This window comes from Ictidomys tridecemlineatus, chromosome 11 (assembly GCF_052094955.1).
Source record: "Ictidomys tridecemlineatus isolate mIctTri1 chromosome 11, mIctTri1.hap1, whole genome shotgun sequence".
NCBI classification, from domain to species: domain Eukaryota; kingdom Metazoa; phylum Chordata; class Mammalia; order Rodentia; family Sciuridae; genus Ictidomys; species Ictidomys tridecemlineatus.
Genome location: NC_135487.1, coordinates 115,473,837 through 115,489,630, shown reverse-complemented (window position 1 = coordinate 115,489,630; position 15,794 = coordinate 115,473,837). Strand labels below are relative to the sequence as shown.

General features: G+C 33.1%; 1 protein-coding gene across 4 annotated transcripts in view; it reads left to right on the top strand.

The window, feature by feature from the left end:
• Uap1 (UDP-N-acetylglucosamine pyrophosphorylase 1) overlaps positions 1 to 15,794 on the top strand; it is a 45,045-nt gene that overhangs the window by 20,770 nt on the left and 8,481 nt on the right. For all 4 annotated transcript variants that reach the window (XM_078027132.1, XM_078027130.1, XM_078027133.1 and 1 more), the window contains 4 exons: positions 3,725 to 3,929; positions 6,617 to 6,792; positions 8,345 to 8,517; positions 14,633 to 14,826. In XM_078027132.1, coding sequence (XP_077883258.1) covers positions 3,725 to 3,929; positions 6,617 to 6,792; positions 8,345 to 8,517; positions 14,633 to 14,826 — 748 coding nt within the window. The remainder of the gene's footprint in view (positions 1 to 3,724; positions 3,930 to 6,616; positions 6,793 to 8,344; positions 8,518 to 14,632; positions 14,827 to 15,794) is intronic.

Below are 15,794 nucleotides of genomic sequence, written 5' to 3'. Positions count from 1 at the left end.
AAATATGTAGTACAAAAAGAACCAAAGTCACGGTATTCAAAGTATTTACCTGTAGTTTTTTAAAACGATATTCAGAAATATTTCTGATTCTGATACCTTTGGTGGTATCTGAGTGTTCAGACAGACTGCAGTTCTGTTTGTTATTCTGAAATGGTACAAAATCTATTTTGGAGGAAAAATTGACCTGAAGAGACCTGAGGCTATTTATATTTATTTATCTCATTTAATTTGATCATGGGGTGTCATTCCAGAACTGCTGGGAATGTAATTATAATAAAATGTTATATATTTCCTAAATACATATTTTCTAAATTTTGAAGAATTTTGCATTCAGAAATAATTCCAACCCAAGAGACTGTGAATTTGTACTTTAAAATAATGCTTTGTGGATCAATTATAGCAGAATTAATTTATTCCCTAGAAACATAGTTTCTGATAATTCAGAGAATAACCCAGTGTTAAACAGTTTTCATATTTGTCTTAAAATGCTCCCTTCATTTCATTCAGGTTTTGTTACATGGTGATTATGGAGCTTGCTTAAGGTAGACATAAATCTAGAATAAAGTTTTAGTGTTTACAACTGAGTTGTAACTCAGTGGTAAATTGCTTATCTAGCATGTGTGAGGTCCTGGTTCAATCCCAAAAAGCACACCAAGGGACAAAAAAAAAAAAAAAATAGTGTTTGGGAAGTTTTAGAGAATGTAGGCTCTTTCTTATTCAACAGCTTTTCTGTATAGGATGGTGGGTAAGAAGAGATTTAAAAAAAATGGGGACAGTCTTTCATGAATTCAGTGGAAAAGAGAAGAAAGGGCAACAGAATTAGGAAGGAAATTTACACATCTAAAAATTATAGTACTGTAATACATGCATTAAATATTTGGACGTGATAAGAGACTGTGGGGCCAGTATGGTGTTTAGTGAATAGGTCCTGTTGTGAGTTTCTAATCTTGATTCACATTTACTAGCTATGTGACCTTGAGCAAGACTCTTAACTTTTCTGAGAATTTTGTCTCTAAAATTGAGAGTATAATATCTTATTTTGGGTTTTAAAGTTATTTTCTTATATTCAACTGCTACCATACAAGTAAATGCCATGAAGTTAATAATAAGGAAAATTCTGATTCTAGTTAAGGAAGAAAGAGAAAATTAAATCCCAATATCTAAGGTCAACTTCAGATTAAAGGTAAAAATTATGAAAATATATAATATTCTTTTAAACTTCTTTCATTAAAAAATAGCTGGAATAGGGCTGGGGATGTGGCTCAAGCGGTAGCGCGCTCGCCTGGCATGCATGTGGCCTGGGTTTGATCCTCAGCACCACATACCAACAAAGATGTTGTGTCCGCCGAGAACTAAAAAATAAATATTAAAAAAAAATTCTCTCTCTTTCTCTCTCTTCTCTCACACTCTCTTTAAAATATATATATATATATATATATATATATAAATAGCTGGAATAGCTGGGCACGGTGGTGCATGCCTGTAATCCCAGCGGCTCAGGAGGCTGAAGTAGGAGGATCATGAATTCAAAGCCAGCCTCAGCAGAAGTTAGGCACTAAGCAACTCAGTGACACCTGTCTCTAAATAAAATACAAAATAGGGCTGGGGATGTAGCTCAGTGATCAAGTGCCCCTGAGTTCAATCTCTGGTAACCCCCACCTCCACCCTGTCAATCAAATAGTTGGAATAGTTGCTATAGATATGTGCTAATGAAAAAATTGTAGGATCAAGTATAACACCTCAAATTTTATAGTGGATTTAGTGTTTAAGTTCTTATTGCTTTTATATTATCTTTAAGAAAACCTGTTATATAAAAAAATACATCATGGGTCTGGGGATGTGGCTCAAGCAGTAGCGCGCTCGCCTGGCATGCGTGCGGCCCGGGTTCGATCCTCAGCACCACATACAAATGAAGATGTTGTGTCTGCCGAAAACTAAAAAATAAATATTACAAATTCTCTCTCTCTCTCTCTCTCTCTCTCTTAAAAAAATACATAAAACACAAAATACATAAAGCGTAAATTCGATCAACCCACATTACCGGATTTGGTATCTGTGGGAGATTCATTCCAAGATCCTCCTTGGATATCAAAATCTTTGGATGCTTGTGTTCCTTATATAAAGTAGTATAGTATTTGCATATATCATACACGCATCCCCTCATATAGTTTAAACCATCTCGAGATTACTTATAGTACCTAATACAGTGTATATGTTATGTAAATAGTTCTTATGCTATATTGTTTAGGGAATAATGACAAGAAAAAAATAGTTTGTTCAAATTTAGTACAGACACAATTCTTTTTTCCTTAGAATATTTTTGATGCACAGTTGGTTGAATTCATGGATGCAGAGCCTGCAGATACAAAGGGCTGACTCTAATTAATGGTGGTTTATAGTTATGGCCAGTGGCCACATTTCTTCACAGAAATTTCTAAAAATTTTAATGAAAGCATGAAATTCAAAAAATTAGAACATAAACTAACCATTGATTTAATCTTATCTTACATTTTATAGTTTTTCTTGCTTGCCAGAGACCCAGTTTTCATTCAGCCTCTTCCCCCAACAAATTTCTCTGCCTTTTGATGCTGAGACTGTACACCTTTGAGTGAAAAAATGGGTCTTAGAAATGGAATATAGTAGATATTGGTGTTTCTTTTTTAATCCAAACTGACAGCCTCTGTCTTACAATAGCTTTTCTAGTTTTATTTGTTTGCATTTGGATTTTTACTCTATCTTGAATTCATTTTGGTTCAAAAAATAACATTTTTGTTCAAGCATTGTTTGAATATTACTTATTGCTGAATATTCAACTGGTGAAAAATGACAAATTCTAGACAGAAGAACTAAGTTAGTCATGAAAAGACTCTGAATCTCATTATTTTCTGAAATACTGAATATGACCCACTTTTTAAAACATTTTTACAAGATTAGTTTATTGAGCTGCATAGGGGATTGCACTTAGGGCCTTGCATATCCTAGACAAATGCTCTCCCACTGAGCTATACCTCCAGCCCAAATTTTATTAAAATATAATTGCATACAATACTATGGATAATTTTATAGTTTTACAAACATATTCACTTATTCAACTATCACCTCAATCAAGATTTAGATTATTTCTCACACCCTACGAAGTCTTCTAATGCCCTTTGTATGTAATTCCCCAAGCTTCATTCATTTTAGTGAGGTTTTAGCCCATGTATTCTAACTTCAGAGACTGGGGTCCTAACCATTTCACTCTACTGCTTTCCCAACTGAAAGTTTCTTTTCTCTGACATATATAGGGTAGTAGCTTGCCTAGTGTATTTGCATGCTTATTGATTAATTATTTTTGATAGATTTATAGCCTGGAGGTAATTTTTTTTGGAGGAAGTTTAATAGCATCATCATATGTCCTAAAAACTTGGTATCTTCTTTTATCTTCTTGATTTGCCACATCTGATAAATTTTTACAAAACCTTTATAACATCTCTTACTCCTTGCCTCCTCATGTTATTAGAAGAAATTTTTATTAGTTCATAAAGTATATCATTCATTTTTTGGTATTTGATTTACATAAACTTAATTGTTTTAATAATAAAAATGTTTTTATTAACAAGATAGTCATTCATGATGCTTTGTAGATTCCTTGTTCTTCATGCCTTAGATTGGGTATGTTTTTGCTAATACCTCTGTATGTTGAATTATAGAGGTTTTGTGATATAAGTGTTTTCTTTTCTAGGACTTTTCCAGATTTCTCAGAGCAAAGTAGCAGTTCTTCTTCTAGCCGGTGGGCAGGGGACAAGACTTGGAGTTGCATATCCCAAGGGGATGTACGATGTTGGGTTGCCATCCCATAAGACACTTTTTCAGATTCAAGCAGAACGTATCCTGAAGCTACAGCAGTTAGCTGAAAAATATCATGGCAACAAATGCATCATTCCATGGTAAGATATGTCTCATGGGAATGTCTGAACAAATATTGTTTTATAATATTCAAAATTCCTGCACACCTTATTCGTATGCAGACACATTTTCTATTATTTCTGATTTTCTCGGGAGGTATATTTTACTATATATGTTAGAATGTGTCCATCTACAACTAAAAACATTTTTAAAAAGAATTAGTATTTCTTATAGCTAGATAGATGACCTCTAAGGCCTTAATTAACAATATCTACTCACTTCTAACTTTTATATTCCCAAGTACCTTTAGAGGTACCTTTAAGAAGGGACCTACTCTGTGGTCTCTTCTAGTGTAGAAGCTTCATACTGATTGATAGTTTGTCTAGGTATAGAATTTTTTTTTTTTAAAAGAAATGAGTTTCTTCAGAATTTGAAGGCATTGCTTTACTTACAGCATTGCTATAATATCTATGCCATTTTGCCATTTTGATTCCCAGTCTTTTTTTTTTTTTTAATTTGAAAGCATTTAGGCTCTCTTTATACATTTAATAGCTGACATTTCATGATGACATGGTATGGGTCTATTTTCAGTCACTGTTCTGGGTGGCTCTCTCAGTATAGAAACTAATATCCTTAAGTATTAGGTTATCTAGTTTTCCCCACCCCGTTTTTTCCATATACACACCAGATGGAAAGCTACATTGATTTCTCTGCTGTAGGTCAAACTGGTGTTCTTGGCCTCCACTAGTGTATGACATATTCTCAGACCCTCTACTTTGATCAGTGTTGGCATTCTAAGCACCAAGAGATTACAGGAAATTCTGCTCTTCTTTTTAGAAGTTCTTGAATTATTTTCCCAGGGTAGTTTTGGAAGTTAGTACATTTTGAGGGGGAAACCAGTTGTGCGTTTGATATCTCTCAAGTCTAATCTTGTTATTTCAGTCTCATGTGACCAGTAAAAGCTCTGCTGGCTTCTCTTCTCTGCCCTTAGCAGTAGCTTTTGGTCCAAGTGCAGACACTCTACCACAAAATCAGCAAAACCCTGAGGACAAGGCAGCTGGATATCCTTAATTCCCCTTTGAAAGATTCTTCCTCTTTGGGACTTTAGATCCAATCTGTGTTGCTTCTGTAGCTCTCTGATGCCTTTAAAGATATTTTTTTTCCCCCTTCAGATTTTTTAGCTCTTCTCAACACAAGTACTGGCCTGCTGTAATTTTTTTTTTCCCTCATCTTGATTCCTGTGGAAGTTTTTTGAAGGACATTTGTGTTCTAAGCAGTCAACATTCTACTTAATGCCCCTGGCCTCCTAACATCAGTCATGCTGGATTTTCTTCCATCTTCTCACAACTCAGAATTTCTGTTTTCTTATGCCAAGCAGTTAGTTACCTCTTTGTCATCATCTAAATCATTCCCCAGTTTTTTGTGCCAAGGTTCAAAATACCCAGATTATTTACTGTGGGGAGAATCATACCTTCATTCATTTAAGAAATATTAATGGAGTGCCTACTCCTAAGTGCTGGGGATTAATCAGTCATCACAACAAAAATCCCTACTTACGTGTAGTTTATAGTAAAGGCCCCAAACTACTATAGTTACCTAATCATGGTTTTAGATGGAATTTTTTTCTCCTTTGCCATACTAGCATAAATTGAATTTTTGTGACAATATAATGTATAATTATACTTTTGTGATTCTAAATGGAAGGCAACAAAGCCTAAATTCCATTTTAAATTTTAATAAAATAAGGGCTGGGTTGTAGCTCAGTGGTTGAGCTCTTGCTTCACATGCATGAGGCACTGGGTTTGATCCTTAGCACCACATAAATAAATAAAACAAAGACACAAAAAATTTTTAATAAAATAAAGAAACACAAGAAAATATTTATGTGGTATATATACACAATGGGATATTACACAGCATTAAAAAAGAACAAAATTATGGCATTTGCAAGTAAATGAGTAGAGTTGGAGAATATTATTTAAGTATTATTGAAGTAAGCCAATCCCAAAAAACCAAATCCCGAATGTTTGATATGAGGATGATACCTCATAATGGGGATGGTGGGGGCAAAAGTTTGGGGGGGATCATGGGAGGAATGGAGGAACTTTAGATAGGGCAAAGGGGAGAGAGGGGAAGGGAGGGGGCATAGGGGTAGGAAAGATAGTGGAATGAGATGGTCATCATTACCCTAAGTACATGTATAAAGACACGAATGGTGTGAATCTACTTTGTGTACAACCAGAGACATGAAAAATTGTGCTCTATATGTGTAATATGAATTGAATTGCATTCTGCCATCATATATAACAAATTAAAATAAATAAATAATAAAATGTATTTGTTCTTTGAAAAAAAAAGAAGCACAAGAGATCATTAGACTGCATGGTAGTTATCTCTTCTCCCTATTTATTTATAATAAAAGCTTTAAATTTAATATACTTTCACAGAGTTCTAAATATTTTAGCTAGCTATAGATTCTCTGTTAGAAAAAGTGTGTTTACTATTATATAGATTTATTTTATGCTTATGCATAAAATTGTTGGAGGAATTCCTCTTGAATAGCAGCTGATGAATTTGTCTTACCCAGGAAAAAGACAAAGGAAGATAAAATAAGAAACAAGTGCTCTCAAAATTTTTCTTTAGCTCAGTAAATAGATAAAGCTTTACTTTGCCCTAATTCTCATGGTTCCACTATTACTTAGAGAATCTTGTACTTTTCTCTTGTAAGGTATATAATGACCAGTGGCAGAACAATGGAATCTACAAAGGAATTTTTCACAAAGCACAAGTACTTTGGTTTAAAAAAAGAGAATGTAGTCTTTTTTCAGCAGGGAATGCTGCCTGCTATGAGTTTTGATGGGAAAATTATTTTAGAAGAGAAGAACAAAGTTTCTATGGCTCCAGGTTTGTAATCATCCTTATTTATTGATGACTAGAAATACTGATAGCCTAAATCATGAAATTTTGATTTCCTTTTGATTTGGATGTTTAAAAAAAGAATTATTTTTTTCTGCAACTTGGCAATGATTTAAAAAGATGGAAATGCCCATTGGTAGAATGGATACATGCTTTGCGTAGACATCTGACTTGGAGTAAATTTGAACAGCATTCAGGATATTTATTCTCTTTACCCAGTGTTTTACATATATAGTAGTGTCATTGACAACATTATGTTATTGTGGTGAAAAATTGGAAAACACCTGCTGTTTAATAAATAAGAGGCGAAATTATAGTTTTAAATGGCATTAACTCTTAAGTAGCATTAAAATTATTGTTTAGAGACAATAAGCAAGAGAAAAGTCATTTAAATAGATTAAGAGAACAAAAATACAGACAGAACTGCATACAAAATGTGGTTAGGGCCATAGCTTTGTACAATTCAACTTAGTGTGTGCACGTTGTGGTTTGTTGGTGGTACCCACTATAATAGGCCAGGGTACCACTTATGTAGCCACATACAGTGACCTTGAGTATGATCACAACTATAAAAATAAATCTAACATAATTTTCCTATGTACACATATGAAAATGTGTATGAACCCCACCATCATGCCCACCCACAAGAATGAGGTTCTCATTAGAATAAGATATAATCCTATGCTTGTATAATTTTATCAAAATGGATTCTGTTGTCATGTAAGACAGTAAGAAAAACAAATAAAATTAAATTAAAAATAAATAAAAAATAAGCCTATTGATAAGTTCATATCTATGTGAAACCATAGTTGGAAGAAAAGAAATAATAGTACTAAAAATGGTGCTTTCCAGATGCAGGCTTTTATTTCATCTTAATTTTCTATGTAAAAATCATAATTCTTTTAATGAAAGAGTTTCCTGTTTATTCTTAGCTTTATTTTGGGAAGTTGTGAGATTTTTTTGTTATTATTTAAGCAATAAACAAGGTTGTTGATGAAAGAAGAACATTAAAGCAGCACTAAAAGTAGATGGGAAAAGAAGAGCCTTTTACCTGTACTGAAATTACCATAGATCTTCACATCAGTCTGATTTGTTAACCAGTGGTTTGGTGTAAACATTTTGGAGATGTATGACATGGATAGCCCATGTCAGAGACTTATATAGAGACCTAATTTGAATCTCATAAATGTTAATAAAACTTGATATGTTATAAAGTTATCATTGCCTGAGAATTTTATGTTGCACAATATATTATAGGCTAAGTTATTAAAAGGAGCTGAGTTAAAAAGAAACATGGTCTTTGGGTTGCCTGGTCCTATTAATAATGTTATTGTATGGATATTTTCGCTTAATAGCCTTCCAAATCATGTAATGACTTTTTAACGCCTAAATTCTTCTATATGGTTATCCAGTTTTCTTGGCTCTGTAATGTGAAACTGTTTTTCAGAGATCTCCATCCCAGTTGGAAACATTAAACAATCTTTGGGTTACCCTTATAATGGGTTTTGGTGTAATATTAATGGGCTATTTTATTTTTTAGATGGTAATGGTGGTCTTTATCGGGCCCTTGCAGCCCATAATATTGTGGAGGATATGGAGCAAAGAGGTATTTGGAGCATTCATGTCTATTGTGTGGACAACATATTGGTAAAAGTGGCAGACCCACGGTTCATTGGATTTTGCATTCAGAAAGGAGCAGACTGTGGGGCAAAGGTAATGACTTTTCAATTATAACAAGACTTTAAGTGGTCTTTCTCTATCAGTATAAACATTCTAGGAGTCGAACTAGGCTTCTTGGGGTGGTTTGAATATTTTAGAATCATTCATCTTTCAAGTGACTAAACTATCTCCCACCCACTTTTTTTCTTTAATTTGTGATACTTTATTTGAGAAATAGTGTTGTGTAATTGTCAGATACAAGTAAGAATTTAAAATATGTGAGGATAATTTGTTAAGTACCTGGGAAAGTGAATGATTGATTTATCACTAGACCTGGGATGGATTCATTAGTATCAAGTTGTATTCAACCAGATTAACCCATTTCTATAGTAAGTAGGTAGGGAAATATGATTAAAAACAGCATATCTGAACTTCAGTAAGGTATTTGACATGGAATCTCATGATATTTTTGTGAATAAAATGGAAATAAGCAGGTTGGGGAGAAGGACAGTTTAAAGAGATTAATTGCTGCTGGACTGATAACAATACTGATTAAGATGGTGGAAGATTTGTAATTTTATATAAGACTCTGTTATTGGCTTTGTTTTTTCCAACCTTTTTAAAATTGCACAGCTGATGATATAGGAGGTATGCCTTTATGGTATCAGACAAAACATATAATATAGCTAGAATAAAATGGAAAACATCCAAGACCTTAAAAACATTGAAAAGTTTAAAAATATTGATATAAACAGTATATTTCTGGAATTCCATAAAGATATCCATTCTTATCAAATAAAGTGTATTAAAATCCCAATCAAAATCCAAGTGAAACTATTTTGGGGACATTTGACAAAATGATTACAAAGTTTAGAGTAAATATGTAAAGATGGCCAAGAAAATATTGAAAAAGATTGGTGATAAGTAGGGTATGGGAGACTGTAGACAATCTATCAAATATTAAAATGAATTGTAAATAAAATATGACTAGGAGTGTGGTACTAAAACCAGAATAGAATGACAGATTAATGGAAATAGAATAGACAAGTCATAAATAGAGCACATCATAGAAAAATGGCATTTCAGGCTTAAGTTATTCATGAAATATATTATAGACATTATAAAAGTCACCCCATTGCATTATAGAAAACTAGAATTTATTCCTTTAGTGTTTTGGTACTTGTTATTTAACCTGTCTTCATCTCCCCTCCCTTCACTCTTGTAATCACTCTTACATTCAGATTGACTTTTCAGAATGTACATATGAGAGAGAACATGTGGTATTTGTTTTTCTCTGATTCATTTTAATATCCTGCTATTCTGTCCATTTTGCTGCAAATGATATCTTTTACTTTTCTCTCTCAATATTTCATTATATCTATTTTTTATTTATATATACTTATGTATGTTGGTGCATATGTGTGTATATATATACCGTAGTTTAAAGAAAATCCATTCATCCATTGATGTCCTTCTGTTCCTTATCTTAGCTATTGTGAATACTATAGTCATGAACATGGGAGCACAGGTATCTCTTTGACACACTTGTTTTCCTTTGGATACTCCCAATAACTGAATTGCTGGATCATATGGTAGATCTATTTTCAGTTTTTAGAGAAAACTTCATAATGTTCTTCATAATGACTATACTAATTTGATTCCTCCCAACAATGTTAATACAAGTATTTGCTTTTCTGCACAGCCTCTTCAGCATTTGTAACTTTTTTGTCTTTTTGATAATGCCATTTTAACTGAGATGAATATGAGTAATGATAAGGAGATGGAAATATTTTTTTTTAATTTTTTATTTTTTTAATTGGTTGTTCACAACATTACAAAGCTCTTGACATATCATATTTCATACATTAGATTGAAGTGGGTTATGAACTCCCAAGAGATGGAAATATTAATTCCCTGGATTTGATCAATTCACATTGTACACATCTATTGAAATATCACACTGTATCTCATAAACACATAATTATTATGTTACTCAAAATTTTTTTAAAATGTTAAGGAGATGGAAATGCTAACTACCCTGATTTGATCATTGCACATTGTACACATATATTAAATATCACACTGTACCCCATAATATGTATAAAATAACAGTGATTAATTTTAAAAAATGAAAGGATAAATTGAAAAGTTTGGCATTTCAAATCAGTGGTAAAAGTGAATGAAATAATTGCCAAAAAAAATAAGTAAATCTCTCCCTCAAAGCTCATACCAAAATTATTTTCAAATGGATTGCAAGTTTAAATATGAAAAAATGAAAAAAAAGGATTAGGAGAAAGTTTAGAATAATTTTGTTCGTTTCTTTCTAAATTATATATAAATTTAATATAAAGTCAAATCCAGAAGCTGAAATTTTAAATTTTCCATTTAAATATAAAGAGATTAAAGTGGTAGGCCTAACACCCTTCCTGCCTCTGAAAACAAAAGAGTTAATTTAACATAGTTCATCTATTTAAGATATCTTTTCAATTCACTACTTTGAATATCTGCAATATATTTTAAATTGCTCCTAAACTATAATAAAAGCAGTATATTGGATCATAAGTAGCTACTGTGCTATAAAAAAAAGTGTATTTCTTATTTTGTTCCACTTGGTGTCACTCTTTGTTCTAAAACAGAAACAATTTTATTGTTACAAGCTTCATAATCACTTTAAAGTCTATACGACCAAAAAGAGTTGAACCTTTGAGATGATCCAGTCAACTCTTTTAATCTCAGAAATAAGCACCCTGAGTTCCAACATTTTTTAAGTCCCAGTCTCAAGGTCCTTTAACACATTAGCAGAGCCAGAATTTGAATTCAGTTTCCCTTCTCTTTGTCTAGTATGTCACATTATGCCATCACACTCTTTGTTTTTTAGTCCTTATTTTATTTATTTTTATGTGATGCTGAGGACCCAGTACTTCACATGTGCTAGGAAAGCACTCTACCACTGAGATATAACTCCAGCCCACCATCAGACTAGTTTTGCATTTGCTGGTAGCTCAAATAACTTTTTAAACTAGTGTGCTAACTTTTTTTATTTTATTTTATTTATTTATTTTTTTTTTTGGTACTGGGGATTAAACCCAGGGGCACTTACTTGGTCTTTGAATTACATCCAAATTACATTTCTTTTTTCTTTTGAGACAGGGTCTTACTAAATTGCTTAGGGCCTCACTAAATTGCTGAGGCTGGCCTAGAACTTCGAATTATCTTGTCTCAGCCTCCCTAATGACTGAATTATAGACACACTTGGCTAGCATGCTAATGTTTGTAGAGATCCAACCTGTCACTCTTCTTCATTACCCATGGAATAAATTCTTCTCATTCTAATTTTTAAAATGCACACAAGGGGACCTGAAATGTAGCACAGTGATAGAATACTTGCCTATAACATGCAGTGCTTTAGGTTCAATCCTCAACATCACACACACACACACACACACACACACACACACACACACACACACATTGCATACAAGATTTGTTTTCTTTTTGTTTTCTTTTTTTTTTAAAGAGAGAGAGAGAGAACTTTTTAATATTTATTTTTTAGTTTTCAGCAGACACAACATCTTTGTCTGTATGTGGTGCTGAGGATCGAACCCGGGCTGCCCACATGCCAGGCGAGCGCGCTACCACTTGAGCCACATCCCCAGCCCACAAGATTTGTTTTCTACTTGCCTCTGTTCACCCCTAATTCCAATCAGCCATGGGAAACAGGAATAACACTTTATATTTTATAAGTGTTATTGTATAAACAGGTATAAATTCAGAATCAGTCTTCCTTTCATACATACTGCTTAGTCCTGTGTCTGGCATTTAATGTAGTAGTCAAACAATGAATTAATAAATGAATGTTCAGTTGGAACCAAAATATGTCAAACTTTTAGAAATGTTAGAAACCATTTAGCTCTCTTTCCCCCTTTTTAAATAAGAAAATGAAGATGTTAAAATGTATATTGAAAAACATCTTAATTAGGGAGGGATTCATAGTGTTGGAATAGAATTCTTTGCAGTACTTCTTTAATAGTCCCTTATCATATGGCATGAAGTATTTTCCTATGGAACAAGAGCCTTGGAAAGGACTTACAGTGTTTACAAAAGTACAAAGCTAAAAAATTAGGATAATTATATAAAGCAATTATAGTAACTGTTATGGATATTTGCTTTGAAATTTTAAATTCATGGGTTATTGAGCAAACCTTGATTTTACACTGTGTATTTTTTTCTTTTTTTTTTAATATTTATTTATTTTTTCTTAGTTCTTGGTGGACACAACATCTTTGTTTGTATGTAGTGCTGAGGATCGAACCCGGGCCGCATGCACGAGCGCGCTACCGCTTGAGCCACATCCCCAGCCCATTTTTTTCTTATAATATAAATTAACTTCTAACTTTATATAGTATACAAATGCTTTCTTGTATAGTTTAAATAATAATATTTGGAGGTTAATAGTTACCATAGAAGTAAACCTTATGCCTGCAGATTAACACTTGTAAAATGTAAAGTGTGAATATGCTTATTTTTATTTCCATGGCTGATTGGAATTAGGGATGTATAGAGGCAAGTGGAAAATAAATCTGTGTGCATTGTGTGTGTGTGCGTGCGTGCGTGCGTGCATGCGTGCGTGTAATGTTGAGGATTAAACCTAAAGTATTGCACGTTGTAGGCAAGTATTCTATCACTGACCTACATTTCAGGTCCCCTTGTGTGCATTTTAAAAATTGGGATGAGAGGAATTTATTCCAGAATTCCCTGCTCTGTAAGAGACCCACTGTATAAGTACATGAAATGAGAGGTGGTGATGGGCTGATAGACAAATAATTGGCAGAAATAGATCAATAATTGGTTTAAATAATTTTGGTTTAAATAATTTGCTGTATGTTTCCTTCCAGTTTAATCCACTTCCTTGGTGAAAAGTTTCTTTTCATTGAGTGCTGTTCCCCTTTCAGGTTAGCAAACAGTGCAGCTACACAGGAGCTTATGTATCCAGTAGCCCTGCCTCACTGAGTTAGATGCAGTGCATATATCTCTATTTGCTTTGTAAATGAAGTTTTCAATAGTGGATTTAGTTGTCTGGAAATAACTATGAGTCACTGTTTATTCAAGAAATCAATTGCTTAAGAGAATTTTTAAGTTTATTGATATAATTTCATGTGTATCTAGAATACAGTTTCCCAGTTGGATACAGATTTTTAAAAATACTCCAAAGCATGCTATATCATTAATTGGATAGGGCAAACAGAGCAATACCTTCAAATATTCTTTATTGTCTAACTCTTGTGTTGGCTGTTCGTTTCATCTCAACCTTGATTTTATATTAGTGCATTGTATACACTTCTTTCATAATTTTCTTCTAACTTGGGCCAGAAATGTTGGGACAATGGTATGACATATCAGAATCACCTGTGAATTTTTTTAAAAATGACATACTCTTACCTTTCTCTCTGATTTCGATAGACTCTTCTCCCAGTTGCTGTACTAGCCCAGGGCCATTGATAAATGATTTAAATCACTCATTTTCAGACTTTTTAAAAGCCTAGAATCTCTTACTTCAAATAAAACATAGTATGCAAAATGGATAGATATGAGTAGTTTTTTTTTCTGATTTAAAGTTAGAGTGGGAGCCCAATGACTTGCCTGCTCTAATCCAAGTCCATAAAACACACACAAAAAAATGCTGCATTCATGAATGAAAATTGAAAAAACACTGTGTTAAAATGAAATAATGGTGTAGACAAAACAGAATGAGAGACAAAATACCTTACTTAAGTCTTTTGTCTTGTGAATCCTAGAGAAATTTTATTTATTCTCAAATTAGTTGAGGATGGATAAAAATAAATAATACAACTATAAAATATCTTAGGGCCAAGTCCTATATGATTACCTCTGGGTCATATATGTATGATGGTATTTCTATCCCAGTTTGGTTAAGTGGTAAATAGGAAGGAGATAATGTATATACTTCATCTCCAGTTGGAAAATAGCTTGTCAAACTATGGGTGGTTGATTTTCTAAAATTAAAGATTCCTTTTGGGTTAATACCTTACAGACAATGTAAGCAAAATTGTAAATATGGCCTTTGACAATGGAAAATCTCCAAAGGAGCATTTAATTAAATTTCTTCCTCTAATGTTGTCTTTTTTTTTTTTTTTCTGTTGTTGGGCAGGTGGTAGAGAAAACAAACCCTACAGAACCAGTTGGAGTGGTTTGCCGAGTGGATGGAGTATACCAGGTGGTAGAATATAGTGAGATTTCCCTGGCAACAGCTCAAAAGCGAAGTTCAGATGGAAGACTGCTGTTCAATGCAGGGAACATTGCCAATCATTTCTTCACTGTACCATTTCTGAGAGACGTTGTCAAGTATGGGCAAAATTAGGGCCTTTTTTTTTTTTAATTGATACATTATAATTGTGACAAAGTAGTGGAATTCATTGTGATAGATTGGCTTATGCACAGAACATAAGTTGGTCGATTTCATTGCTCATTTCCTCCCGTTTCCCTTCTCTCTCCCTCTCTATGCTATTATCCCTTCCTTTTTTAAAAAATAAAAATCCCTTTTTTCTTCTTTATTATGTCTTCCAAATATGAGAGAAAACATATGACCCTTGACTTTGACTTCTTTCGCTTAACATGTTTTTCTTGAGTTTCATTGATTTTCCTACAAATGACATAATTTCATTCTTCTTTATGAGTGAGTAAAACTCCATGTTTATGTATACCATATTTTCTTTTTTCATTCATGCATGGAAGGTACTTGGACTGGTTCCATAACTTAACGATGTATAAATGTTACCTTTCCCCACATCTTTGCCAGTATTTATTATTATTTGTATTCTTGATGATTGCTGTTCCAATTCATGTGAGATAAAATCTCAGTGTAGTTTTGATTTTCATTTTCATAATTGCTAAAAATGTTAAACATTTTTTCATGTATTCGTTGACCATTTGTATTTCTTCTATTTAGAAATATCTGTTTAGTTTGCCCATTTTAATTGAGTTGTTATTAATTCTTGCTGTTATTTCCTGAGCTTTAGAAGTCAGTGATGCCTGAGGAAGTCTATATTGGCACTTTTTTGCTAGAGTATTGACCCTATGTTTTCTTCTACCAGTTGCAGAATTTCTGGTCTAATTTCTAGGTCTGATCCACTTTGCATAGACTTTTGTGCTGGGTGAAAAATGAGGATCCAGTTTCCTTCTGTGTATGGGATATACAGTTTTCCCAGCACTGTTTCTTTTTTTTTTTTTTTTAAAGTTGTCTTTTTTCCATTGTACATTTCTGGTGCCTTTGTTAAGGAACAGAGACTGTATCAATGTGGGTTTGTCTCTGT